Raw genomic sequence first — 27,337 nt, 5'->3', positions numbered from 1 at the left:
CTTGTTTCCCATGGGGAGTACTTCCAAGATGTGCACGCGCAAAGTTTTAATTTTTTTCCTTGGAGCGGTTTCGGAGATACAGAGGTACAAATTTTCCCTTTTTTCAACATGGCTACCACACCACATGACTTGTGACATCATAATTATAATTAAACATGAGTCGTCATACCAATGGTACAAATTTTGTCTCCATCCGACAAGCGGTTGCAGAAAAAAACACAAAAGTTCTGTGTGGACAAACAAACAAACAAGAAGATGTCGTGCAGAGCATGATACTTGCAAAATCCCCCCCCCCCAAAATTTTTTTATCTTAGAAACATTTTACATGAGTCGTTGCACCTGTGGTGAAAATTTTGTGTCAGTTGGATAAGCGGTTGCAGAGAAAACATAAAATTAGCATGGACAGACATTGGGACGGACGGACAACCAGAAAGCACAATGGCACCGGCGACTTCGTCAGTGGAGGCATAAAAATACCTTGCCCTGTATAAAGAGTGTCTTGCTCTGCTCCAGCTAATTCTTGAAAGAATTTTGGATTTTTACCCCATGGGGTCTTCTATCCCACTGGGTCTTCCACCCCATGGGGTCTAAGCGACGCTCGCGTTCTCTCTTTTCTTGTGTGCAGTTCATTTGAACGTCTATTTCTCCATTATTCGTGAACAGAATTCGATGAAAATTGACAGGCATATAATAGACACACATGCGCAGGCAATGATTGAGCCCAAAATGCGATTGCAGCCGTTTGGGCCAAGGAACGGCCCTTTCGGCCAATTTTCTTAAAATTATTTCTTGGTTATTAGTGAATAAAACCCAACCAAACTTGACAGTATATTCTAGAGACCATTCCCCAGGCACTAACTGAGACCAAAGTGCGATTACGGCCCTTTGGGCCAAGAAACGGCCCTTTCGGCCAATTTTCTTAAAATTGTTATTTCTTGGTTATGAGTGAACAAAACCGAACCAAACTTGACAGTATATTCTAGAGACCATTCCCCAGGCACTAACTGAGACCAAAGTGAGATTCTGGCCCTTTGGGCCAAGAAACGGCCATTTCGGTCCAGTTTCTTAAAGTTGTTATTTCTCGGTTATTAGTGAACGGATCCGAACAAAACTTGACAGGTATATTCTGGAGACCAGTCCCCAGGCATTAACTGAGCCCAATGTGCAATTCTGGCCCTTTCGGCCCATTTTCTTAAAATTGTTTTTAATAATAATTAAAGGTCCTGGGCGATACCCAACGCAAAATTAAGTCGCAAATGATGATCTGAAACGAGCCTCACTCTTGTGAGGTGTTCTGGTTTCTTTTTCTGATGTGATGAAAATCTTACCAAATTTCAAAACTATCTGTCATCCGTGCTATCGCTCACCTGAGAGTTGTACGAATGAACTCCCACGGGGTATGTTCGCAATTCGAACTTGTTCTTTTTATGGCTCTTTCTCCCCCCTCCCCCACCTCTATTTATCTCTCACTTTTTTGGTGGGGGGGAGAAAAACACCCCCCCACAATTTTTTTCAGGGGGCACTTGATACCCTGCCCCCCCCCCACCTCCGGCACCCTTATCCATGCAATCCTTTCACCTGAGCCCTCATTATAGACATTGGATGTGAACAGACACAGGCCCCATTGGGGGAGAGGGGTGGGAAGGCCTTCTACCACTGAGAAGAGTGATGTCAGCTAGCTAAATTTACTTCCAAATAGATCCACTTCTTCATTTACTGCCAAGTTGCTTTGCTTGCCTCTTCATCTGGCAACTTGTCACCTGAGCATGGATGTTGGTCTGAGAGTCTGAGAAGTGGAGTTACGTCTGAGAGTTACAGGAGCCACACTAAATGTTGCTGCTATGTTTTGTAGCTCCACATTTTAGCCCATCAGGATTTTCTGTTCCAATTCCAAGGACCTTATTAACTCCAACCAAGTTCAGAGAATAATTTTTATAACTCTTCCCACAAGAAATCGTGAAATAATTCCATCTACTCACTTGCAATACTGGCCAGGAGGCACAACTTTCAAAAAGATAGGTGCACAACGAGGTGATGCCAACCTGGTGATAATACTTGAGAAGATTACAACTTGCAGCATTTCTTCATCATTGAAAACATGCCTGGCACTGTAATTTATTATGTAAAGTTTTAATTGATGTGCAAGTGAACATCCTGTTGGCAGACAACCTCAACAAGTTATCAGGTAGGTGGAAGCGAGTCCGAAGCACAGGAGGGGAATGAGAAGGAATCAAAAATGCCAGGTGCATTAGAACAGGGGCAAGGTGGGCAATACTTAGTGAAGCCACATTAATGTGAAAGCACTTCAGCTGTTGGACTGACTCTCTTGCAGGAGTTCCTCCAGTGCATATCCAGGGCTGGTACTGCAGTTACATAAACTTGTTAAAATCCATGTGACCATTGTAAACTGCCACTTTGTGGTAGTGGTCCATGGCAATGTCCTATTAATAGCTCTCCTTGCTCCAGAGACCTAAACAGGAAGTCCAACTGAGCAAGGTTCGTAAACCACTGAGGCAATGGCTGAGTGTTTGGCTGCAACCATCAGTCGAGTTATGCAACACAACCCCAGCGGAAATGTATAATTTCTCACGATATTTCATGGAAATATTATGAGAATGTCAATAGATCTCATGAAGATTATTTGCAAGGGAAGTTCCTGCAGCTACGTAGACAATAAACCATTGGGAGTGGGGGTATGAGGCATACCTGATACATGAATGCTCAGCTTATTTTGCTCAAAAAGAGAGGATACAGTTACTATCAATCTTCCATCCACCTCCATCTTAACTCATTCATCCTTCAATCACAAATCACTTTTTTTCTAATGGCGACTTTGACTCAGCTTAATATGCAAAAACTTTGAAAATTTTCTCCACCTATACTTTGTTGTCCTTATCTTAGAAATTTTGTTAGATTATACATAGCAGTTCACACTGATGTACTTGCAAAATATTTGCTTCAAGATTGATTTATTCCCCCCCCCCCCCAAACACTTTCTCTGTGTACATTCAGGAGGCGGTTGAACTTGTCTGTGTAAATCAGGAAGCCATCGGTGCAGGCAATGTCCGATGGAGAGTGTCCTTTCCCCACAACTTTTACCCTCTCATTCCGGCTCTGCGTGAATTCCAAGATCTGTGATGTTAAAGAGAGTTTGACCTTATTCATTGCAGTAAGAAGAGGTTAAAATGTAAGAGAAATGTGACCATAGGAAATTATGAATGGGAACTTGATGAAGCATTTATGGGAGCAAGAAGGGAGGTATTAAAGAAGACGAGGTTAAAAAATTAAAAATATCAGTTGGGGTACTCCGGAAGAAAAGAAGAGAACAGTGGAAGAGACATCTTGCCTTTCGGATCTCTGCTTCTGAGCTAGGATGGAAGGAGAGCTGAGGCGTGCAGGTGAAGGTTTGTGCCCAGTTGCTGAATGTGCATCCTGGTACTCCTTGATCCTGAAACAGATACCGAGTGCATTTGCAACTTGATGTGAATTCAACTTGCACCATAGTCTAAACCCTCACCCGTACCCCACACACTCAAGCCTTCCCCCGCACCCCACACACAAAAACCCTCAACCATACCCCACACAAAAACCCTCACCTGAACCATACACACTCAAACCCTCACCCGAACCATACACACTCAAACCCTCACCCGAACCATACACACTCAAACCCTCACCCGAACCATACACACTCAAACCCTCACCCGAACCATACACACTCAAACCCTCACCCGAACCATACACACTCAAACCCTCACCCGAACCATACACACTCAAACCCTCACCCGAACCATACACACTCAAACCCTCACCCGAACCATACACACTCAAACCCTCACCCGAACCATACACACTCAAACCCTCACCCGAACCATACCACTCAAACCCTCACCCGAACCATACACACTCAAGCCTTCCCCCACACCCCACACACTCAAGCCTTCCTCCACACCCCAGACACAAAAACCCTCAACCATACCCCACACACAAAAACCCTCACCCGTACCCCACACACAAAAACCCTCAACCATACCCCACACACACAAACCCTCACCCGAACCATACCACTCAAACCCTCACCCGAACCATACACACTCAAGCCTTCCCCCACACCCCACACACTCAAGCCTTCCTCCACACCCCAGACACAAAAACCCTCAACCATACCCCACACACACAAACCCTCACCCGTACCCCACACACAAAAACCCTCAACCATACATCACACACACAAACCCTCTCCCGAACCATACACACTCAAACCCTCTCCCGAACCATACACATTCAAACCCTCACCCGAACCATACAGACTCAAACCCTCTCCCGAACCATACACACTCAAACCCTCACCCGAACCATACACACTCAAACCCTCACCCGAACCATACACACTCAAACCCTCATCCGAACCATACACACTCAAACCCTCACCCGAACCATACACACTCAAACCCTCACCCGAACCATACACACTCAAACCCTCACTGGAACCATACACACTCAAACCCTCACCCGAACCATACACACACAAACCCTCACCCATACCCCACACACTCAAGCCTTCCCCCACACCCCACACACATAAACCCTCAACCATACCCCACACACACACAAACCCTCACTTGAACCAGACACACTCAAGCCTTCCCCCGTACCCCACACACTCAAGCCTTCCCCCACACCCCAGACACAAAAACACTCAACCATACCCCACACACTCAAACCCTCACCCGAACCATACACACTCAAACCCTCACCCGAATCATACACACTCAAACCCTCACCCGAACCATACACACTCAAACCCTCACCCGAATCATACACACTCAAACCCTCACCCGAATCATACACACTCAAACCCTCACCCGAACCATACACACTCAAACACTCACCCGAACCATACACACTCAAACACTCACCCGAACCATACACACTCAAACACTCACCCGAACCATACACACTCAAACCCTCACCCGAACCATACACACTCAAACCCTCACCCGAACCATACACACTCAAACACTCACCCGAACCATACACACTCAAACACTCACCCGAACCATACCACTCAAACCCTCACCCGAACCATACACACTCAAGCCTTCCCCCACACCCCACACACTCAAGCCTTCCCCCACACCCCACACACATAAACCCTCAACCATACCCCACACACACACAAACCCTCACCTGAACCAGACACACTCAAGCCTTCCCCCGTACCCCACACACTCAAGCCTTCCCCCACACCCCAGACACAAAAACACTCAACCATACCCCACACACTCAAACCCTCACCCGAACCATACACACTCAAACCCTCACCCGAATCATACACACTCAAACCCTCACCCGAATCATACACACTCAAACCCTCACCCGAACCATACACACTCAAACCCTCACCCGAACCATACACACTCAAACACTCACCCGAACCATACACACTCAAACACTCACCCGAACCATACACACTCAAACCCTCACCCGAACCATACACACTCAAACCCTCTCCCGAATCATACACACTCAAACCCTCACCCGAACCATACACACTCAAACCCTCACCCGAACCATACACACTCAAACCCTCACCCGAACCATACACACTCAAACACTCACCCGAACCATACACACTCAAACCCTCACCCGAATCATACACACTCAAACCCTCACCCGAATCATACACACTCAGACCCTCACCCGGACCATACACACTCAAACACTCACCCGAACCAGACACACTCACCCGAACCATACACACTCAAACACTCACCCGAATCATACACACTCAAACCCTCACCCGAATCATACACACTCAAACCCTCACCCGAATCATACACACTCAAACCCTCACCCGAATCATACACACTCAAACCCTCACCCGAACCATACACACTCGAACCCTCACCCGAACCATACACACTCGAACCCTCACCCGAACCATACACACTCAAACCCTCACCCGAATCATACACACTCAAACCCTCACCCGAATCATACACACTCAAACCCTCACCCGAATCATACACACTCAAACCCTCACCCGAACCATACACACTCAAACCCTCACCCGAACCATACACACTCAAACCCTCACCCGAACCATACACACTCAAACCCTCACCCGAACCATACACACTCGAACCCTCACCCGAACCATACACACTCCAACCCTCACCCGAACCATACACACTCAAACACTCACCCGAACCATACACACTCAAACACTCACCCGAACCATTCACACTCAAACCCTCACCCGGACCATACACACTCCAGCCCTCTCCCGAATCATACACACTCAAACCCTCACCCGAACCATACACACTCAAACCCTCACCCGAACCATACACACTCAAGCCTTTCCCCCACACCCCACACACTCAAGCCTTCCTCCACACCCCAGACACAAAAACCCTCAACCATACCCCACACACACAAACCCTCACCCGTACCCCACACACAAAAACCCTCAACCATACATCACACACACAAACCCTCTCCCGAACCATACACACTCAAACCCTCTCCCGAACCATACAGACTCAAACCCTCACCCGAACCATACACACTCAAACCCTCACCCGAACCATACACACTCAAACCCTCATCCGAACCATACAGACTCAAACCCTCACCCGAACCATACAGACTCAAACCCTCTCCCGAACCATACACACTCAAACCCTCACCCGAACCATACACACTCAAACCCTCACCCCAACCATACACACTCAAACCCTCATCCGAACCATACACACTCAAACCCTCACCCGAACCATACACACTCAAACCCTCACCCGAACCATACACACTCAAACCCTCACTGGAACCATACACACTCAAACCCTCACCCGAACCATACACACACAAACCCTCACCCATACCCCACACACTCAAGCCTTCCCCCACACCCCACACACATAAACCCTCAACCATACCCCACACACACACAAACCCTCACTTGAACCAGACACACTCAAGCCTTCCCCCGTACCCCACACCCTCCAGCCGTCCCCCACACCCCCGCCACAAAAACACTCAACCATACCCCACACACTCAAACCCTCACCCGAACCATACACACTCAAACCCTCACCCGAATCATACACACTCAAACCCTCACCCGAACCATACACACTCAAACCCTCACCCGAATCATACACACTCAAACCCTCACCCGAATCATACACACTCAAACCCTCACCCGAATCATACACACTCAAACCCTCACCCGAACCATACACACTCAAACCCTCACCCGAATCATACACACTCAAACCCTCACCCGAACCATACACACTCGAACCCTCACCCGAACCATACACACTCGAACCCTCACCCGAATCATACACACTCGAACCCTCACCCGAATCATACACACTCAAACCCTCACCCGAATCATACACACTCAAACCCTCACCCGAATCATACACACTCAAACCCTCACCCGAACCATACACACTCGAACCCTCACCCGAACCATACACACTCGAACCCTCACCCGAATCATACACACTCAAACCCTCACCCGAATCATACACACTCAAACCCTCACCCGAATCATACACACTCAAACCCTCACCCGAACCATACACACTCAAACCCTCACCCGAACCATACACACTCAAACCCTCACCCGAACCATACACACTCAAACCCTCTCCCGAACCATACACACTCAAACCCTCACCCGAACAATACACATTCAAACCCTCACCCGAACCATACACACTCAACCCTCACCCAAACCATACACACTCAGCCCTCACCCAAACCAGACACACTCAAATCCTCACCCAAACCAGATACACTCAAACCCTCTCCCGAACCATACACACTCAATCGCTCAACCATACCCCAGACACTCAAACCCTGACCCCTACCCCACACACTCAAACCCTCACCCGAACCATACATACTCAAACCCTCACCCGAACCACACACACTCAAACCATCACCCATACTACACACACTCAAGCCTTCCCCCGCACCCCATCATGCCCGTCGCTAGGGGGGGGGGGCATTTGGGGGCAATTCCCCCCCATGGCGCATCTGGTGCCCCCCCTCACTTGGTCACCACCCATTAATGCCCTGTGTACTCTGTGAACAGATTAGTGTATAAGGACGAGCGCCCACTGTGAACTCCTTGCTGTTTAAGAGTTCACCTGTGTTTTGTGAACTAAAACCCTTATTCCAGATGTTCAGTGTGGTGACTAATGAGGCCTTCTTGGATAAACTGTTCTTTACTAATTTCCTTCTTTGAGTAACAGTCAAGAGATAAGTGTGTGCTTCCCAGCGCATCTCCAAATGTAATTGGCAAGACGATACAGTCCAAGACCACAAGATAAAAGATAATAACGCAAGCACCAACACCAGCAGCCAAGACCTCGTGTCGAATGTCGATGTTGTGGGTGGTTATATATATATATATATGTCGTGGATTATTTAGTTTTAAGGAATAGCCAATCAGCGTATTCGATATGGAGACCCCGTTGAGCAGGTTACCTGATTGGTTGTAAGTTAGGTATAAATGTAATATCGTCATAATATGATTAAGGAAAAGATATAAATTTACATAATTAAAGATGAAGTGCACCACGTGACCTTCACAACCCTCCATCTTACAAAAGTAATTTTATAATAAAAATTTAAAATACGTGTGTTTGTAATCGTGTTTACATTCAAAATGATGCAGATAAAACCTGTTTTTCATGGATGGATCATTTAATAAATAAAACCGTCAACCGTCAAATGTCGCGAGTCGCGAGGGACGAATCACAGAGCACGAGCTCGCAGCAGGAGAAAAAGACGTGGATGGTGGATAAACGAAAATGGCTCAGAAAAGGAAAAAATGCAAGCGACGAAAATGAAGAAGATGATGAAAGACATGTTGTGGGAGGAGTTGGAGGAGGAGGAAAAGACGATCATGTCGATGAAATACCGACAGAAGCTGGCCAACCTGGCCAAGCCAGCAACGTCAGCCCTGCGGTGGAGCCCCAGCACAGACAGCCGAGTTTCCACGCTCGGCGGCGGCCTCGGGGTCGGGTGTGACCGTCAAGTCGCTTCCCGATGATCTTGGAAGTGAGAGACCGAATCAAGTTGTTCTACAACGGTACCCTGACCATCTGTTGCAGAACAAGAGTCGCTCGTTTGTGTCCTCGTGGTACCACACTAATGAATGGCTGGAATACAGTGTGCAGACAGATGCAGCATTCTGCTATCCATGTAGGAAGTTTAACACCACACGTGGCCCAGTGGACTCTACTTTCACAGTGCGAGGCTACCGGAATTGGAAACATGCCGTTGAGAAAGGCAGGGGGTTTCACAAACACGCAACTTCAAAGGAGCATTTAACTTGTGTTTTGAGGTGGAAGGAGAACGAGAGGCGCATCGATTGTGGTAAGGAGATTTCCACACTCCTCAATGCTGACCAGCTAAATAGAAACCGGTACTATGTGTCTGCTCTTATAGATGTTGTGGGATTTCTCGCCGAAAATGAGATACCTTTTAGAGGGAGCCTTGATAATTTTGAGGATATGCCAGACGGGCACAGTGGGCTCTTCCTCTCGTTTTAAAACTACACACTCAAAAAAGACACCGAGCTAGCCAAAATAATAAAGTATATCCCACGAAACGCAAGCTATACTAGTCCGGAAATGCAGAATGAACTGATCTGCACATTGAGTAATGTTGTGACGGATGCCATCGTGGAAGAAGTAGGCACATCGTGGTTTACCATCAAGGTGGATGGGACGAGGGACCCCACTGAATGTGAGAACATATCAATCATCATTCGCTTTGTATCGGCATCAAATGAAGCAACAGAGCGTCTACTCACAATTGCTACAGCCGACGCTGGAGATGCAAAAACATTGACAGACCTAATAATTGCAGAGCTGACAAAAACAGGACTTGACGCGTCAAAAATATTTAGTCAGGTGTACGACGGGGCTTCGGTAATGGCTGGGAAGCACGGTGGGGTGCAAAAGTTGTTGCAAGAGATATTGGAAAGAGAAATCCCCGATGTGCACTGCTTAAATCACCAACTCCATCTGGTAGTTATCCACGCACTGGCAGCAGAGAAAGCTGTCACTGATTTCCTCGAGGTTTGTTGTTGCCTGTACAAATTTTTCAGAAAGCCCACTGTTGCTGCACAGTATAAAGGTGAGCGGTTAAAACGACTTCTTGATCAAAGGTGGACGGGACATTTAGCCACCTTGTCTGTGATCATAGGATCTTTTAAGGATATCACATCCTTACTGTCGGAGATTGATGCAGAGCGCGCCTACGGTGCAGAGATGAGGATGGAGGCAATTGGGCTTTTGCGGGAAGTCTCTGGGCCTGCCTTCTTGTTCATTGCTATCTTTGTACAAAAACTGCTGATGTTGTTCGATGGCCCTAACAGACTCTTGCAGGCAGAGTACATGGACTTGCTCATGGGGTTGGAACTGGTGGCGAGTGCTACAGAGTGTGTGAAGAAACTCCGCTCTGAGGATGAGTTCACTGATCTGTGGAACAAGGCCAACGATGCTCGCACTTCTACACCTGCACCACCAAAACGGAGACACACAATGCATAAGAACTTGGAACAGTTTGCAGTTTTGGAGACTACAGGACAAAACAACGACAATGACAAGACGGAACTGCAGAGGGTTTTTTTTACAGCGCAATTGACACTGTGCTTGGTGAGATCGCTCAGCGCTTCAGTGAGCGCAACACACAACTCGCCCGTTCACTCGCTGCCTTGAATCCCGAAAATGGCACGTTTTTGGATCCCCACTTACTCCAGCAAATCATGATATTAACTAAGTCAACCATCAGTGAAACAGAGTGTGTGGTTGCAAAGCAGTTTATTCTCTCACAGACAGAAAAGCAGCCAAACGAGAGATGGACAACACAAAAACTCCTCTCAACATACCACAAAACGCTGGAAGCCATGCCAAGTGTAGTGACTGCTATGAGACTTGGACTAACACTTGGTGCGTCCACTGCCATGTGTGAAAACTCATTCTCAACATTGAGGAATGTCTTCACTGACCATCGACGGTCATAGCCGACTGTATCTTATTTCAAAGTGCACTGATTCCGGTGCCAACCTCCCCCCCCCCCCGCCCCCCGTTCAGTCATTGTATCTCTGGTATATTAATTTTCTAATCCCATTTCTTGACAGCACCTTGTATAAGTGCACCTGAATTGGTGCCAATTGTCTAATCATTGAATATCTGCATTGTGAATGTGCCAGTTTGTTGCGGCTCTCCTGCATTCGAATAATTTTAGGCCAAAAACATCGGAACATATTAAATCTAGCTGAGATCAATTTGGATAGTATGTGACGGCAACTTCAGTATAGATGTGTCAATGCTGCATGAATACAATAGTAAACCGGGTTATCAAAAATATTAAATATAATAATTGTGCCCCCCCCCCATCCAGTTCATATGCCCCCCTTAATACTGAGCCCTGGCTACGGGCCTGCACCCCACACACTCGAGCCCTTGTGGACACCCCACATACTTGAGCTTTCGTCCACACCCCACACACTCAAACCCTCACCCGTACCCCACACACTCAAACCCTCACCTGTACTCCACACACTCAAACCCTCACCTGTACTCCACACACTCAAACCCTCACCTGTACTCCACACACTCAAACCTTCCCCCACACCCCACACACACAAACCCTCAACCATACTCCACACACTCAAACCCTCACCCATACCACACACACTCGAGCCTTCTCCCGCACCCCACACACTCGAGCCCTCGTGGACACCCCACATACTCGAGCTTTCGTCCACACCCCACACCCTCAAACCTCTCCCCCCCCCCACCCTACTCCCAAAGCCTTCGTTGAAAATAGAGATTTCATACAACACATTTGCTGTCTTGAGAAACAAAGATCATGTAAAATACCGTAATATTTTGTCCAAGTACTGATAAATTAAAGGGGTTTGAGTGCGAAAAAGATGATTTGTGTTCTGCAGTGTTCAATCCATCCATCCATTGGGACCACACTCTGTGCAGAGCGTTGGTGCTGCCTAATCAGTCTCCTTGGCTATTGGACACAATCCTGGACCGGTCACCACTCTGACACAGGATACCAGCAAGCTGGCACTCATTTTGCCAACCTTGGAAGGATGACAGGCAGAGTCAACCCCACCTGGTATTAATTCAACAGCAAAGGGGATCCTAGGATCCCAAACCCACCACCCTAACCATAAAGCCAACACCAGGAATACAGTGTTCATCTTTATAATGTAATTAAATTGTAAAAGAATAAAGATTTTAAAGGTCGTTGAAAAAGTTTATTATTTTGGAAGTTTAATTCCGTTATTGCAGCATCTTTTGCACCACCATATCTGACATGCTCCATTCGTTCTTCATTCTTGTTGTTTGTGTCCTTTATTATTTCCTGAAAAGCAGTGAGTTTCTTGTTTGGAATGATTTTCAACTTTGTTTGACTGCCAGGCAGGAAGACAGAGTAAAATATTATCTCACTCCTCTCAACCATATAAATTCATGTGTTTATGAATCTTTCCCCATAACTAAAGCCTGCCAGCTTTCATATAGTTCTAGTCATTCATATAAACCGTCTCTACTCCATTTATAAGGATACACAAGGAACTTTAGTGCAGGAGGAGGACATTCGGCCAACCATGCCCGCACTACACCAACCCCAGAAACCATCACCCATCCACACACAATTTACCTAGAAGTCCTGCCAGTATCCTTGTACCCCTCTATCCCCAATGCATATAGATACCTATGCATCAATTCGGCTGCCACTACCTTTCCAGGGAGATCATCCCATGCATTAACTACTCTCTGAGCAAAAGAGACCTTACTGTTAACTCTCCTCTTCTTTACTCTCAGGCGATGGCCCCTGGTCCTGTCACTGTCAACTCTGCTGAATAATTCATCTGCACTTATTTTTTTTCTGTACCTTTCACCCTCTTAAACATCACCATCATATCACCTCGTAACCACCTCCTTTCTAATGTATGAGCTCGTCTTTCCCTGTCTCCCACAGCCGCTCAGAGTTATCTCTGCACCGAAGGTGAAGGAGGTTATGTTTTTCACCCCTCTCTGTCTGTTTGTTACTTATGAAATCTAAAGATTTCGTCAGTATATTGATGACTTCCGTCCTCTGTTTGTGTGTTTGTGTGTTTGTTTGTGTTTGTATGTGTGTTTGTTTGTTTGTAGGCAAGATAACTCGAGAACGGAAGGAGCTACCTTTGTCAAATTACACCACGTGATTCAGGAGGGTGGTGGCTGGCGCTGAGTAGATTTTGGTCAAAATCGGTCAAAGGTCAAGGTCACAGTGAGGTCAAACATCCAAAACATTCGATTTTTGATGGTTTGGTACAGAATCATCGTAGAAACTTCTGGTTTGCGTCGCTACCTTCTCGAGAGACAGCTTTTATTAGACAAGGTCAGAGGTCAAGTTGACGATTTCGGAAGTACCAGTCTATGACTGCTTGTTTGTTTGTTACTTGCAAAGTTGAAGATTTTTCAAGGGTATTGGTTCGTCGATTTTGTTATTCTGTCTGTCTGTCTGTTTGTTTGTCACCAACAGGTCACAATTTTAAACCATTCTTCACGAAACTGCACCACATGGTGGAGTTTGTAATAAGGAAGAAGCCAAATGTTTTTGACGTCAAAAGGTCAACATAGGCCAAAGGTCAACAACTTAGGTGAGATTTCTAAAATCCTCAATTTTCATCCAATTGACTTGAAATTTGAAGAGTGTTTATATAATCAGGTCACTGAATTCAACCACAAATTATTTTGGAGGTCAACATCGGCCCAAGGTCAACAATTAAGGTGGTATTTCTTTCATCCAATTGACTTGAAATTTGAAGAGGATATACGTATATTTCAGGTCACTGAATTCAATCACCAATTATTTTGGAGGTCCACATTGGCCAAAAGGTCAACATAGGCCGACTTTCTAAAATTGACAATTTTCATCTCATTCACTTAAAATTTGAAGATTAGTTGCATATCAGGTCACTGAATTCAACCAGCAATTATTTTTGAGGTCAAATTTGTTTTATGGATTTTGCAAGTATCGTGCTCTGCATGACGTCTTCTTCTTGTTTGTTTGTTTGTTTGTTTGTGTGCAGGATATCTCAAAAAGTTGTAGATGGATCTGGATGAAATTATGTGGACAGGTTGCTTGTATGACAAGGACCAACTGATTAGATTTTGGTGAAGATCCGGAACCGGATCCGACGACTAGAATTAAAAAAAGTGATTCTTCACCATTGAGAGATCGGGCCAAAAACGATATATAGCATGATATCACAAAAAGTTGTAAACGGATTCGGATGAAACTTGGTGGTCAAGTTGCATGTGTAGCCAATGATATGACGAATTGATTCGATTTTGGTGAATATCCGAATCCAGATCCGAGTACTAGAATTTTTTTTAATTTTTAAAGCGATTCTTCGTCATTGAGAGATAGGACCGAAAACGACATTGTACTGTATAGCATGATAGTTCAAAAATGTAATGGGCCCGATATGTTCTCGTGGATCAGGCATTACATGGCAGAGGTATACGCTCCACCGAGTGCCCTTCTAGTTATATCTGTTTTGCTTACATTTATTTAATTTAGTCTTGCTATTTATATCCTTTCCATTGCTTATAAACTCATCAAAGAAAAAACAATCAGTATTCCACATGCAAAAGTAAGTCTTTTAAATCATCCAGCAATTCTTAATTTGATTCATATATCATACTGCTGTTGAAATCGTAAAGAACTGTACGTCTTTAAAAAGTAGATAGATGTAGATATATTATTCAACATCAGTGGTTCTGAATGATGCCGCAAAAAAAACAACAATAAAATGTTGACAAACTCAAAAAGCCTTACCATAACTTCAAATGAACTGGAAACAATGAGTGGTTTCAAAGATGGAAGATGGATCAACAAAGAGTCTGTAATTTGCAGGAAACATAAGATTATGAGGAATTGAGAAGAAGTAATGCACTTGGTAAGAAAAATAAAATCCAACATTCAGTAGAATTCACTTGGTAATGTTTAATCCTATCCTGTTACTTATTCACTCACTCTCTTCTCATGGATGATGGCACACTGCTGCGGCATGCAAAAGTCCAAGTGAGTCAGAGATTGGGGGATCTGTGGATTAAAGGTGCTGTGATTTTGAACATAACATGATGTATAATATGTATCTTCAAATAGAGACCAATATTGCTGAATCTTCATGTGCATAACTCAAACACACTCCACTTCCAGGTCAGGGAGACTGTCATAAGGAAATTTGAGTGGCATCAGGTAAGGGAGACTTCGAAGTAAATTTTGTTGTTGTAAAGAGACTCCGAAGACTGTTGTAGGAAAATATGACGAAGAGATGAGTGGTGGTGGTGGTCGTATGGCAGCTTAGCTGCTGGGGTAGCTATCATTACCTGAAGCGCGACTGTGTTGCTGATGCAGTGCCCCTCTACCAGTACACACACTGGAACTGGTACTCATTTCGCCGACCTCGAAAGGATGACAGGCTGAGTCAACCCCCTGGTGTATTAATTCAGCGGCCGACGGGGCTTGAACTCAAGACCCTAGGATCCCAAGCCGCCACCCTAACCACTGAGCCACAACCAGGCTTCGATGAGTGTTGTAAAGTCAGGGAGACTTAAGGAAATTTGACTGTGAAAACAAACTGTGATGAGACCGTTATCAGGAAATTTGACTGTTATATGAAACTGATGTGAGACCATTATATGAAAATTTGACCATTATAAGAAACTGTCACGAGACTGTTATATGGAAATTTGACTGTTATATGAAACTGTAATGAGACCGTTATAAGGAAATTTGACCATTATAAGAAACTGTAATGAGACTGTTATATGGAAATTTCACTGTTATGAGACCGTTATACAAAAATTTGACTTTTATATGAAACTGTTATGAGATCGTTAAAGGAAATTTCACTGTTATATGAAACTGTGATTAGACCGTTAAAAGGAAATTTCACTATTATATGAAACTGTTATGAGATCGTTTAAGGAAATTTCACTGTTATAGGATATTGTGATTAGACCGTTGTATGGAAATTTGACTGTTATGTGAAACTGTTATGAGACTGTTATAAGGAAATTTCACTGTTATATGAAACTGTGATTTGACCGTTATAGAGAAATTTCACTGTTATATGAAACTGTGATTAGACCGTTAAAAGGAAATTTCACTGTTGTATGAAACTGTGATTAGACCGTTAAAAGGAAATTTCACTGTTATATGAAACTGTGATTCGACCGTAATACGGAAATTTCACTGTTATATGAAACTGTTATGAGACCGTTATACAAAAATTTGACTATTATATGAAACTGTTATGAGATCATTAAAGGAAATTTCATTGTTGTATTTCACTTGTGATTAGACAATTTCACTTGCGATGAAACCGTTGTATGGAAATTTGACTGTTATGTGAAACTGTAATGAGACCATTATATGGAAATTTCACTGTTGTATGAAACTGTGGTTAGACCGTTATACGGAAATTTGACTGTTATATTATACTGTGATTAGACCGTTACAAGGAAATTCGACTGTTATATGAAACTTTTATGAGAACGTTATAAGGAAATTTCACTGTTATATGAAACTGTTATGAGACCGTTAAAAGGAAATTTGACCATGATAAGAAACTGTAATGAGACTGTGATATGGAAATTTGACTGTTATATGAAACTGTTACGAGACTGTTATAAGAAACTGTTATGATAGTGTATGTCATTGTGTAATTTGGTCAACTTTTCATATAGAATCTGGAAACTTGTAATTTTTCACTTCCTATGTTTACAGTGAACATAAAAACAGCTGTTTCCAATTTTTTTATTCATAAGCAGTCACCAAAATCCAAAATTTGAGAAATCGCCATATTTTACCCATTATAGCACATTCAGAGATGATAAAAAATATCTGTTCAGCTAAATTTAACCCAGTTAGCCATTATTTATGAACCCCCAAAAAGATGACAGACAAATATGCACAAAAAGGACGTTCTGTAGCACTGAGAACATAGAATTTGAATGGATGTGCAAATACAAAACCCAAAGATGCTTAGGCATATATAATTATTTAGTCATCCAAGTCCTCATTTTCCTCGTCATCGCTTGAATTCTCATCAATTGATTGGAGTTTCCATCGTAGACCGAAAAGTAGCAGCTGGTGACTTGGCTTTATACAATATTTGACGATTTGATTTATGTGCTTGCAGTATTTGCTGAGAGATGACCGTTGCTGACTGATTCAAATCATTTGTTCGGGTTTCAGTTTTTACTGTGTACATGCCCTTCAACATCCATAGAATCATGCTATGTAGTTCATGTGGAACTACATCTTCTGCTGAGTTTTCCAGCGTTCCATTGAAAACCCATGGGTCCTTTTTGACCTGCTCAATCGATTTACGTTGCGCCATGGAAGCTTCGAAGATCTTCTTCATGTTATCATGTGGGTCAGGTCTGTGTATTGCTTCTCCGACTGCTGCGTTTTGTTTGACTTTGGAATGTATAAGCGTAGGCTTATTTGGCAATAGTGTGAACTAAACGAGTTTGACGTTCTTCTCGATTTTCTGTCCCAACCATCTCCGTGCTGTTTGGGCATTTGAAAATCTTGACCAATATTCAATATCGTGTTGTTTCTTCTTCAATACATTGTCCTTTTCTGCTTCATCGATGGGTATGATTTCACCTTGTTCGATACGCTCCTGTATTTCAGCAAAGAACTCGATTTTGGCTCTATATAGTGAACAGTTGCTTCACTATTATCGGTATTGCCACCAGTATGGGTATTTGAGGAGGGTAGACTGTCTCCAGCACACTCAAGCTCACGCTTCAGAAGTTGCCACTGTTCAGTTATACACTGCTTGTGATACACAATGTCCTGTGACAGTGCATCATTGTCAGATATGACATTAGCATAGTTCACTTTCCACTCTGGGTTGTTGGAGTATTGCACTATATTCAATTGCAGTAATAGAGTTCCAATATTTCCTGACCAGCATTCGTGCAAAACATCTTGAACTTTGCCTTGGCAGAAAAAGCACTTACTTTTCTCGCAGTTCATGGATTTTGAACGAGTGTGCCTTCCTGATACTGACAGTTCTTCAGGTTCTCCATGGTGCGATGAGGTAGCTGGTCTCCCTATGGTTCGTTGAAGAAGACTAACATCAGATGTTGCACAGGCTCGTTTATATCGCTTTTCATCACGTTTTATATGTTCTTTATTGGTGCTTGCCGCATAGCATGTTCTGTGCCACACAACATGCTTGTCACTTTGATCACCTGCTGTCAAGTCCTCGATTTTTTTTTTTTATACTGACTGTAATGAACTCACTGTTCCCAAAACTCGCTCTCAAACGAACCGCTGTCAAGAATTTGTCACACGTTGAATGTTCCTCAGATTGTGGTGGTTCTTTCAATTGCTCTTGTTTGGAGCTTTGACACTTTATGCATAGTTTATAGTTTATTTCTCTGTGCGCCCTTTTCTCCAGGGGTTCTTCGCTCTGTGCCATGACTTATCTGCAAATAGAGAAAAAACAAATAATTTATAATTTTTTATGTAAAAGACACTACACGTATATTGTCTAAATATGCAGGATCAGGCAAAGATATCATAGTGGTCATATTGATGAGTGTTAGGGATTATGATAGTGGCACCGCACAGCTCAAATATTCAAAAGAATTGTGCACTAAGTGATAAAAGCACCAAATTTGGCACACTTGGAGAAAGACATATTATGAAGCGATTTGGATATTTGGCCACCACAGATTTAGCCTCTGAGGGCCGTGGCAGCCATTTTACAAAATGGCAGCCAGGTGACGTTAAAATGGCTACCAGAGGAATTAAAATGGCGAGGGCTTCTACATTTGTGGAACGATTTCATCATTTATGGGGTCTATAGATGCGCCTCACCGAGTACTACAAACGTATGGGAGCAGATTTTCGAAATTCGAAATTTTGAAGGGAGGAAAACCCTTTTTTGGGGAAAATTTTCAAATCACTATGGCTTCTACGTTTATACTTCGGTGACAACTATCACTGTGCCTATATATGCGACTAATGAGGCTCTACAAAATAGCAGTTAACAATTTTCGCGTTTCTTTAAGGGGGGAGGGGGGGGAGAAAAATAGAAAAATCGCTCTGGGCCCTACTACATTTGTTTTTTTTTTTTTAAGAAAGTCCGCGCCACCACGTAAAGGGTCACCCAACTGGTTGGCCCCCCACATGGCAGCAGGAAGGCCGAACAAAAGCTAAGCTGCCCGGGGGGGGGGGGGGCGCTACTCCCCTAACTCGGTTGGACTAAACTAGCTAACCTAACCTAACCCTAACCTATAGTCCAACCTATAGCCCTGCGGGTGACATAATGACATAACAAGCGTAAAATAAATGACAATGAAAAAGCGTGTAAGAATAAACATTCCTGGAAATATATCATCAACAACAACTGACTAAAATATGATCTAAAAATGACAAAACATCCACCCACCCACCCCGAAGCTTCTATTAAATTATTAAAAGTTAAATGCATGGTGTATTTACAAAAGAAATACAAAAGAATTTACTCAAGAAATACAAAATTCCACATAATACATTTCAATGACACATGATGTTACAGTGATATCCCTGTGCCATAAGAGGCGACCAGGGTTGCGTCAGGAAGGGCATCCGGCGTAAAACATGTGCCAAATCACTATGGGGATCATACGGATGATCCGCTGTGGCGACCCCTAACGGGAGCAGCCGAAAGAAGAAGAAGAAGATGATGTTACAGTGATATGATGAAAAACTCAAAATTAAAAGTAGAAATGTCTAGTTCTGGGTGCACTCCCCCTCACACTGGCACAGAGCAGTACATTCAAGTGCAGCCTTTTTGCACTTGCAACGATTCACACAACCCTTCTTACATTTATATGACAGCAGTTCACGGCAAGTTTGGGCTGCTTGTGGTAATCTTGTCCAGTGGGGCTCATGTAACCCCTCCTCACTTTTGGTCCACCCCCAGCTGGTTGCCGGCAGCAACTCTGGTGCAGGGAGCAACACCTGGCCCCACACATGACCTCCCTGGTTGGCTGCCCTCTTAACGTGCTCTTCCAGAGCTGCCTTGGTTGGAGGAATCAACTCCACATTGTTCTTCCTTGTGAAGTTTCTTGCGTGCCTTGTCAATGTCTGTGCATGGACTTGTTCTGTCATACAGGAGGAGGACAAATCTCTCAATGGTGTGCATGACCTCTTCTGGTATGTCACTTGGTGCAGATGACAACTTCAACAGTGCTTCGGTCAACTCCGGCAACACATTCCAGACTGCCCACGCAGTCTTCTTCCCATGACTTGCAAAACTTGACACAGTGTCACACCCTGTCAGAAAATGGAACATCGTAAGTGCTTGTGCTTTATCTGGCCCCAGTCCAGCTGCTATTTCATGGGCTGCCAGGTCTCGGAACCCTTTTCCAGTTCTGAATGCAATCCACAGTTCATTTTCTGGCTGCAGATTCTGGACAACCGAGACAGCCAACACCACAACATCTGTGTCAACCGTTCTGATCATGATTTTGTTGTGGCCATGACGGGCTGCATGAGATACGTGAAGCAGCATTCGACTGTCGGCTTCCTCGTGGGTACATGTGGCCAGCGAAGACAGCTCAGACAGTGGAGGCTTGCTGCAGGCTTCTTCTCCATCAGTGACGACGAGTTGCTTGTCTTTCAGGTTAAACCACAGAAGGGGAGCTTCTGACAGGAACTTGAACAACTGTGTCTTGTTGGTGTCTACTCGAAGAAAGTTCTTGCCAGTTTCTGGGCATGGCTCCTTCTGCTACCACACATCTGCGCACTCCTTTACCACACTTTGCTCTTGCACTAGCTTTGAGTGAGTCAGCTATGTAGGTGTCCCATACCAGGTCCAGGCGTGATGAAGATTGAAGCCTTGTAGACATGTAAGGGATAAAGATCTCTTGTGCATACTCTCTGAAGTTCTTGCATGCAGCAGGGTTTAGCATCTGCACAATGGCTGCTCCATCAATGACTATACTGGTGGTGGTAGGAGCCTCTGACCTTGCATCTGAGATCTCTTCAAAGCATGTGAGTAGATCGCTTTTTGTACCTAAGCGGAGACTCCATCCATCAGACAGTGCTGGAGGGCATGCCTGATTTTCATGGCGAAAGAACTCGTCCAGGTTTCCATCCCTCGTCTGACAGCTGATGTAGAGCCGTGAGAAGAGTTGAGCATTGTTCTTGAGGCAAGTGAGCTTATGCTTCTCCTTGCTCACGTTCCTTCTTGGTTGAGCCTTGAACACTTTGAGCTTATTTCGGTGAATTGTGTCAGCAACTGGCTTGGTTCTTTCAACAAGGCAATCCCTGGAGAAAGCCTGGAACTGCTTTCGGCCAATCTCCCTTACCTTTCTAACTGCCTCAATTGCAGGAGAACCAACAATTTCTTTGGTATCAAGAGCAACGAGATCTGGGCTGTCTTCCTCAAAGGGGTTCCCGAGCTCTTCCATGACTTTGACTAGTGACCGGACATCGTCAGTGAATGAGGCTTGGACATTGGTTGTCTGGTCATGGTGGCGTATGTTGTCTTCTCTTCCAGAGTGCTGGTTTCCATGTTGAAACTCCTCTATGACCCTCGCCACTTCCGGCCCAGCGATCATCAAACGACTTAAAGCAGCTGGGTTATCAGTGAGGCCAACTGCCCAACCATCTACTTTGATGCAGGCATTGTTCTTCTCGTGTGCCTGGTCTATTGGGATTGATGAGAAGATCTTCTTTGTCTTTTGTACCGTGAAGCTTCCTTCTCAAAACTTTCTGGCTACTTCTGGGTGCCTTTAAGGAAGTTCAGTCATGAACTTCAAGTGAACTGGAATCCACCTGGCATCGTTCATGTGGTCCATGGCATGGAACCAACAGGCCAATTCTGTCAGGGCATCAAGGTACATAGTGAACGATGCTTGTCGCAGAGAGCGTACATACACATTCAACAACAACTCCAATTGCAACACAATTGACCAGTACTGAAACTGGGGAATTTCCTCTCCTCTCTGATAGCACCAATCTTCAAAAGAAAGCTGATGTTCTCCGTCATTATCTTCTCTCTTGCAATAATGGTCATAGGCTCGATGTTGCAGGATGTGCAGTGCAGCAGCAGTAACCTGATGGGCTCTCCTTGTGCGGGTGACATGAGATGCCCGCAGGAAAGACTCGGCTGTTCCAGGTGTGGTAATCTCGGCTTGCACCAGTGTCTACACCCACCCACTACCATCCAGCCAGTCTCCCAGTGTTTTGAGGGCAGCCATCTCAATATGGAAACCACCAAACAGCACGACAACCTTATCTTCACCATATTTCTCTCGCCACTTCCACTGAATTTGCTTTGCCAAGGCAAATAGTGGCTGACCGAATGTGACCACTGGTGTTTGTCCTGGATTCAGATGTTCAACAGCAGTCTTCACGACATCTATGGAGTGGCGGATCATGGCCACTGTGTGGGCACTGTCCTGGAACATGGGAAGCAGGGCGGTGGGGCAGATTGGTCTAACTTCTGGTGGCTGGTGGCTGGCATGGAAAGCGGCCCAAGATATGTTCTCGCCTCCCTCATCATTTCCGTCTACGACCTGCCTTGCATTGTGTAGCCAGAGATATTCTTCCTCAGTATGCTTTTTAGCATCTCTGTCAAGTGACGTCACCCTAGCAGCAGGGACAGGCACATTCTTGACACTGCTGGTTACAGGAGGCACGTCAGTGTAGCACTGTGGCAGCTGGCGGATGAACGTGCTTGCATCCCCAGATCCTCCAGTTACGACTATGGTTCGATCCACACCTTCTCCAATGAAACTGGGATGTTGGATCAGTGAGATAGCTGTGCCATGGAAGGAGGACTTCGCTGTTGTTGAACTCGGATTGTGATCTATATTGTCTACTGCAGCAGTAGTAAAATCTTTTCCACGCATCTTGAGTGGTCAGACAACTTGCTCCAAGTGAAACTGCTCGCAGACACAGTTCCCCATCTGCGCTGTGAGGCGGAGAACACGATCATACGAGATGCTCATGCCAACGTGTGCCAGCCTATCCACCAGTTCCTTCTTGTGCGTGTGGGCGTGTAACATCATCCCCACATATATTGGAAGAGGCGTTTCTTGCGCAGGGCTGTGCCGTACAGTGGAGGATGATGAGGTGTTTTGCATACGCTTGTGTTTTACGCTGTTGAACTTCACAATTTGAGCAATGGTAACTGCTGCATTGCTTGTGTCTGTCATCTGGTCCTTGATGCTGGGTCCCTCTAAGACCATGCTGACCAGGCCAAGCAGCATTTGTGGCACAGACGCTTTCTGGCATCCTTCAGGGAACCCAATGAAAGGCTTGGCTTCTCCAAACATGTGGCGGCGCATGACTTTTGCAGCACATGCAAGATGCATAGCATCATTGTCGCTGTCCATTTCACAAGCTTTAACAATAGCATCGCCAACATCTTCTCAAAATGCCAACAGGATGTCTCTTCCCTTGCTGTGTGATTGCATGTCAGGGAACTGGGCAAGGAGTCTCTGTTTGAGACGTGTGGAATGTACCCTTGTGTTGCTCCTGACGCCGAGCTGTTCAATTCTTGACTGGTATAGTTAAGTCAGTTCTGCTAACTTGAACACTGGCGCCGTCTCTTCATCCTGTCTGGTCTCTTCAATAAAGAGCACAAGTTCAGCAAAAGCTACTTTTGACAGCTCTTTTTCTGGTTCAGTTTCTCCTGGCGCTTCAGAAGATCGGGCTGCTCTGACACGATTATATAACCCTGACAAGCATTTGGCATGGAACTGAGCTTCCAGGGCCACCATGTCCCCAGCACTGAGTTTGCCAAGTCGGGCACTGCCTTCAAGGAGGGTCGCACAGTCCCTCACGTGCCTGTCAATTGTGAAGGTCGCTGCCTCATGAAGCCGTTTTGAGCCTGCAGGTTGTTCACAGAAGAAACAGGAGTGGGCCTTGACTTATCTGTGCTCGATGAGAGGGACCTGGTACGCTTGCATGCATCAGTATTATGGCTGTCATCAGCAGTTACACGCATTCGCTTTTCGGCTCTCTGTACTTTTGTCCTGTAATATTTCAGTTGACAGGTTTCGTGATAACCAGCACTGTTCGCAACCATAGCTGCTTCAATTCCGTGACCTTCGTCAAGCCGGCGTAACTGAAGCGTATGTGGAAGCTCCTTTAGTTCATTGAATCTGATCAGATTTTTGGCCAGGGAACTGTAGCCGCTCCTGACATCTGTTCGCTTGGACTGTGAGGGACGAGGCAGTGTCTTTCGTGTCGTCTTGACAGAAGATACACAGGTTCCAGTTCGTTGTTGGTGGATGTGATGACGTTGAGACAGGTCGCTCTGGGTCGACCAACTTGAAGCTCTTGGACATGGCTGCTATTAAGCGACGACCACCATCACCAACCTGCAATGACAAATAAATATATTAGAGTCCATGTTACGACTATACGAGCATATTAAACAAAATTTTAATTATTTCCCAAAAAAGGTTTTTGCCCCCCGCCCCTCACAATTTCGAATTTCGAAAATCTGCTCCCATACGTTTGTAGTACTCGGTGAGGCGCATCCATAGACCCCATAAACGATGAAATCATTCCACAAATGTAGAAGCCCAAGCCATTTTAATTCCTCTGGTAACCATTAAAATGTCATCTTGCCGCCATTTTGTAAAATGGCTGCCACGGCCCTCAGAGGCTAAATCTGTGGTGGCCAAATATCCAAATCGCTTCATAATGTCTTTCTCCAAGTGTGCGAAATTTGGTGCTTTTATCACTAAATGCACATGAGGTTAGCTGTGCTGCCCCACTATGATGAGTGTTAGGTATTATGATTATGATGTCTATTATAGATCTTCGACTGCATACACTATGTCTGAAAATACGAAACGAAATTTGTCATCAAAATTTTTATCGATTTTCGTCACTCGCTGGATTTTTGTCATTAGCAATGTTTGGAAAAATTGGAAACAGCTGATTTGTAGTCCTATGTGATCTTAGGAAGTGAAAAAACACAAGTTTCCAGATTCTATATGAAAAGTTGACCATTGTATGAATTGCTACATAACAACATACACTACAGGCTGCGCATGGAGCACAACGTGTCGGTCTTGCTCGCAGAATTCGCCGAGAATCGGATGTATTTTCCTGTTTATCACTGTGAAAGTTCTCGAGTATTATTTTATCCTTTCATGACACTCACAAATATTTTTTTCTGAAAATTAATTTATGATATGACTAGTACGGGCCCGTACGTGCGTGGCCGTACGTGCAAAAAAAAGAAGAAGAAGAATTGTGACATCATTGGTTTGGTAAATAAATGGCCATAACTTGGGAACCACTTGTCCAATTAATATCAAACCTTGAAAAGGCACATACTCAGGTCACCAGCAATATACCTGGCAATTTTCAATTAGATTGGACCAGTGGTTGTCGAGAAACAGCAGTCACAGACAGACAGACACACAGAGATTGCTGGAATTATAGATAGACGAGTACGTGCCCGTAAAAAAAAAAATAAAAATAAAAAAAAAATTCAAACCGCGAGCAACAAACAACAACCACGCAGGCCGTTTCTTCGCTCTCGAGTGCTCGGACATGCGTGGCCCGGAAGTTCGAATATGATTCGCAGTTACGATTATTTGCAATTTAGTTTTAATACCCAATTATTCAATTAGCGCCAACGTATTTTACCTTTTCGCAATGTTGTGGCAAGGAAAAACAAAAATAGAAGAGAAGAGAGAGAGAAAAAAAATTTACTTCCTGGTTCGGAGCATACCAGCACTCTGATGTTACCGAAATTTATACACCGGCTAATATGAAAATGATCATAACTTGGGGCATTGTGTTTATCTATAAATGCGCATAAGAAATCGAGAAATTATTAGAATACACAAAGTCATCACTATCCGGAAGTCCGTACGTTGTAACCCGTAATGGGGAACGCGGCTGAGCTTCCCTTCCCCATCGGCCACACCCACGCAACAACGTGTCTTGTCATTGGTTTGGTAAATAAATGGCCATAACTTGGGAAGCACTTGTCCGATTAATATCAAACCTTGAAAAGGCACATCCTCGGGTCCCCGGCAATATACCTGGCAAGTTTCAATTAGATCGGACCAGCGGTTGTCGAGAAACGGCGGTCACTCACTCACTCACACACACACACACACACACACACACACACACACACACACACACACACACACACACACACACACACACACACACACACACACACACACACACACACACACACACACACACACATACATACATACATACATACATACATACACATACACATACACATACATACATACATACATACATACATACATACACATACACACACACACACACACAGCTGGAATTATAGATCGATGAGAAAAAAGGGGATTTTATCGATCAGGCTTGAGAGCCACACTCAAGTCCTAAAAGAGCCACAGGTTGCCGACCCCCGCCCTATCCCAATGCACTGGTACTCATTTCGCTGACCTCAAAAGGATGACAGGCTGAATCAACCCCACCTGTGTGTTAATTCAGTGGAAAACGGGGCTCAAAGTCAGGACCCAATGATACGAAGCCAGCCACCCTCACCAGTAAGCCAACACCAAGCTTATTATACGTTCGCAGGATGAAATAGGAACTCGGGATCTCTTGGACACAAAGCAATGGTTCGATTACGTTGGAACGCACAGTCTGTTCTCTCCTCTTCAATGGATAGTACACAATGATGATGTATCAAAGGACCAACTCAACAAAAGATGTCACCAACAACATATCACCGGTCGTCATCATCACGAAATTCCAACGCAATGACAAGGCTCTACACCAGTTAGTGCAGTTAATAAATCAAATTGTAACAATTTAACTTTTTTTTTTTAACCTTTTTCTGCATCCACATCATATGGTTCTTTAATTCTGTCTTGTTTGAAAAAACAAACAAAACAAAACTGTGAATGCAGCTTTGAATTTTCGTTCCACTGTAGTAGTAGTAGTAGTCGTCGTTGTAAAAAATTAAAATGACAATAACAAACTATACCGAAAATACCAATTGATATCCATCTTTTTGATCAACGTTTAGTCACGGACCCATCCTGATTCTTGGCACAATGTATTAATTGGTTTACGAGTCAGTAAGTGACCACTAAATAAGAATGGAGTTCAATTTGTTCGACCACTTTATTAGCGTGGAACGACAATAATTATCAAACAAGTATTGAACAGGTTGAAACACCCACAACATCCCTGGCTCCGGGTCAGGCTGCGCATGCGCACTGGCACA

At 44.6% G+C, this 27,337-nt stretch overlaps 1 protein-coding gene and 1 pseudogene across 3 annotated transcripts in view; both read right to left on the bottom strand.

The window, feature by feature from the left end:
• The window catches only part of DHCR24 (24-dehydrocholesterol reductase), a 42,388-nt gene extending 27,325 nt beyond the window's left edge, over positions 1–15,063 (bottom strand). The window contains exons 1-3 of one of the 2 annotated variants that reach the window (XM_085878684.1): positions 14,887–15,063; positions 3,347–3,448; positions 3,007–3,132 (exon numbers count right to left, since the gene is read on the bottom strand). In XM_085878684.1, coding sequence (XP_085734810.1) covers positions 3,007–3,132; positions 3,347–3,448; positions 14,887–15,030 — 372 coding nt within the window. In that variant the 5' untranslated portion in view covers positions 15,031–15,063. The remainder of the gene's footprint in view (positions 1–3,006; positions 3,133–3,346; positions 3,449–14,886) is intronic. The other variant, XM_085878685.1, reaches the window with a different exon arrangement.
• A 45-nt stretch (positions 15,064–15,108) lies between these two features.
• LOC147028362 (uncharacterized) lies at positions 15,109–26,335 on the bottom strand (annotated as a pseudogene). Its single transcript, XR_015057536.1, has 2 exons — positions 19,947–26,335; positions 15,109–18,560 (listed from the first exon to the last, which is right to left on the bottom strand). The product of XR_015057536.1 is annotated as an uncharacterized LOC147028362 (transcript).
• Between the last annotated feature and the right edge of the window lie 1,002 nt (positions 26,336–27,337).

Source organism: Eptatretus burgeri, chromosome 4 (genome assembly GCF_056783735.1).
Source record: "Eptatretus burgeri isolate ZD-2024b chromosome 4, Ebu_testis_v1, whole genome shotgun sequence".
NCBI classification, from domain to species: Eukaryota; Metazoa; Chordata; class Myxini; order Myxiniformes; family Myxinidae; genus Eptatretus; species Eptatretus burgeri.
This window is presented reverse-complemented; position numbering and strand designations above follow the sequence as displayed.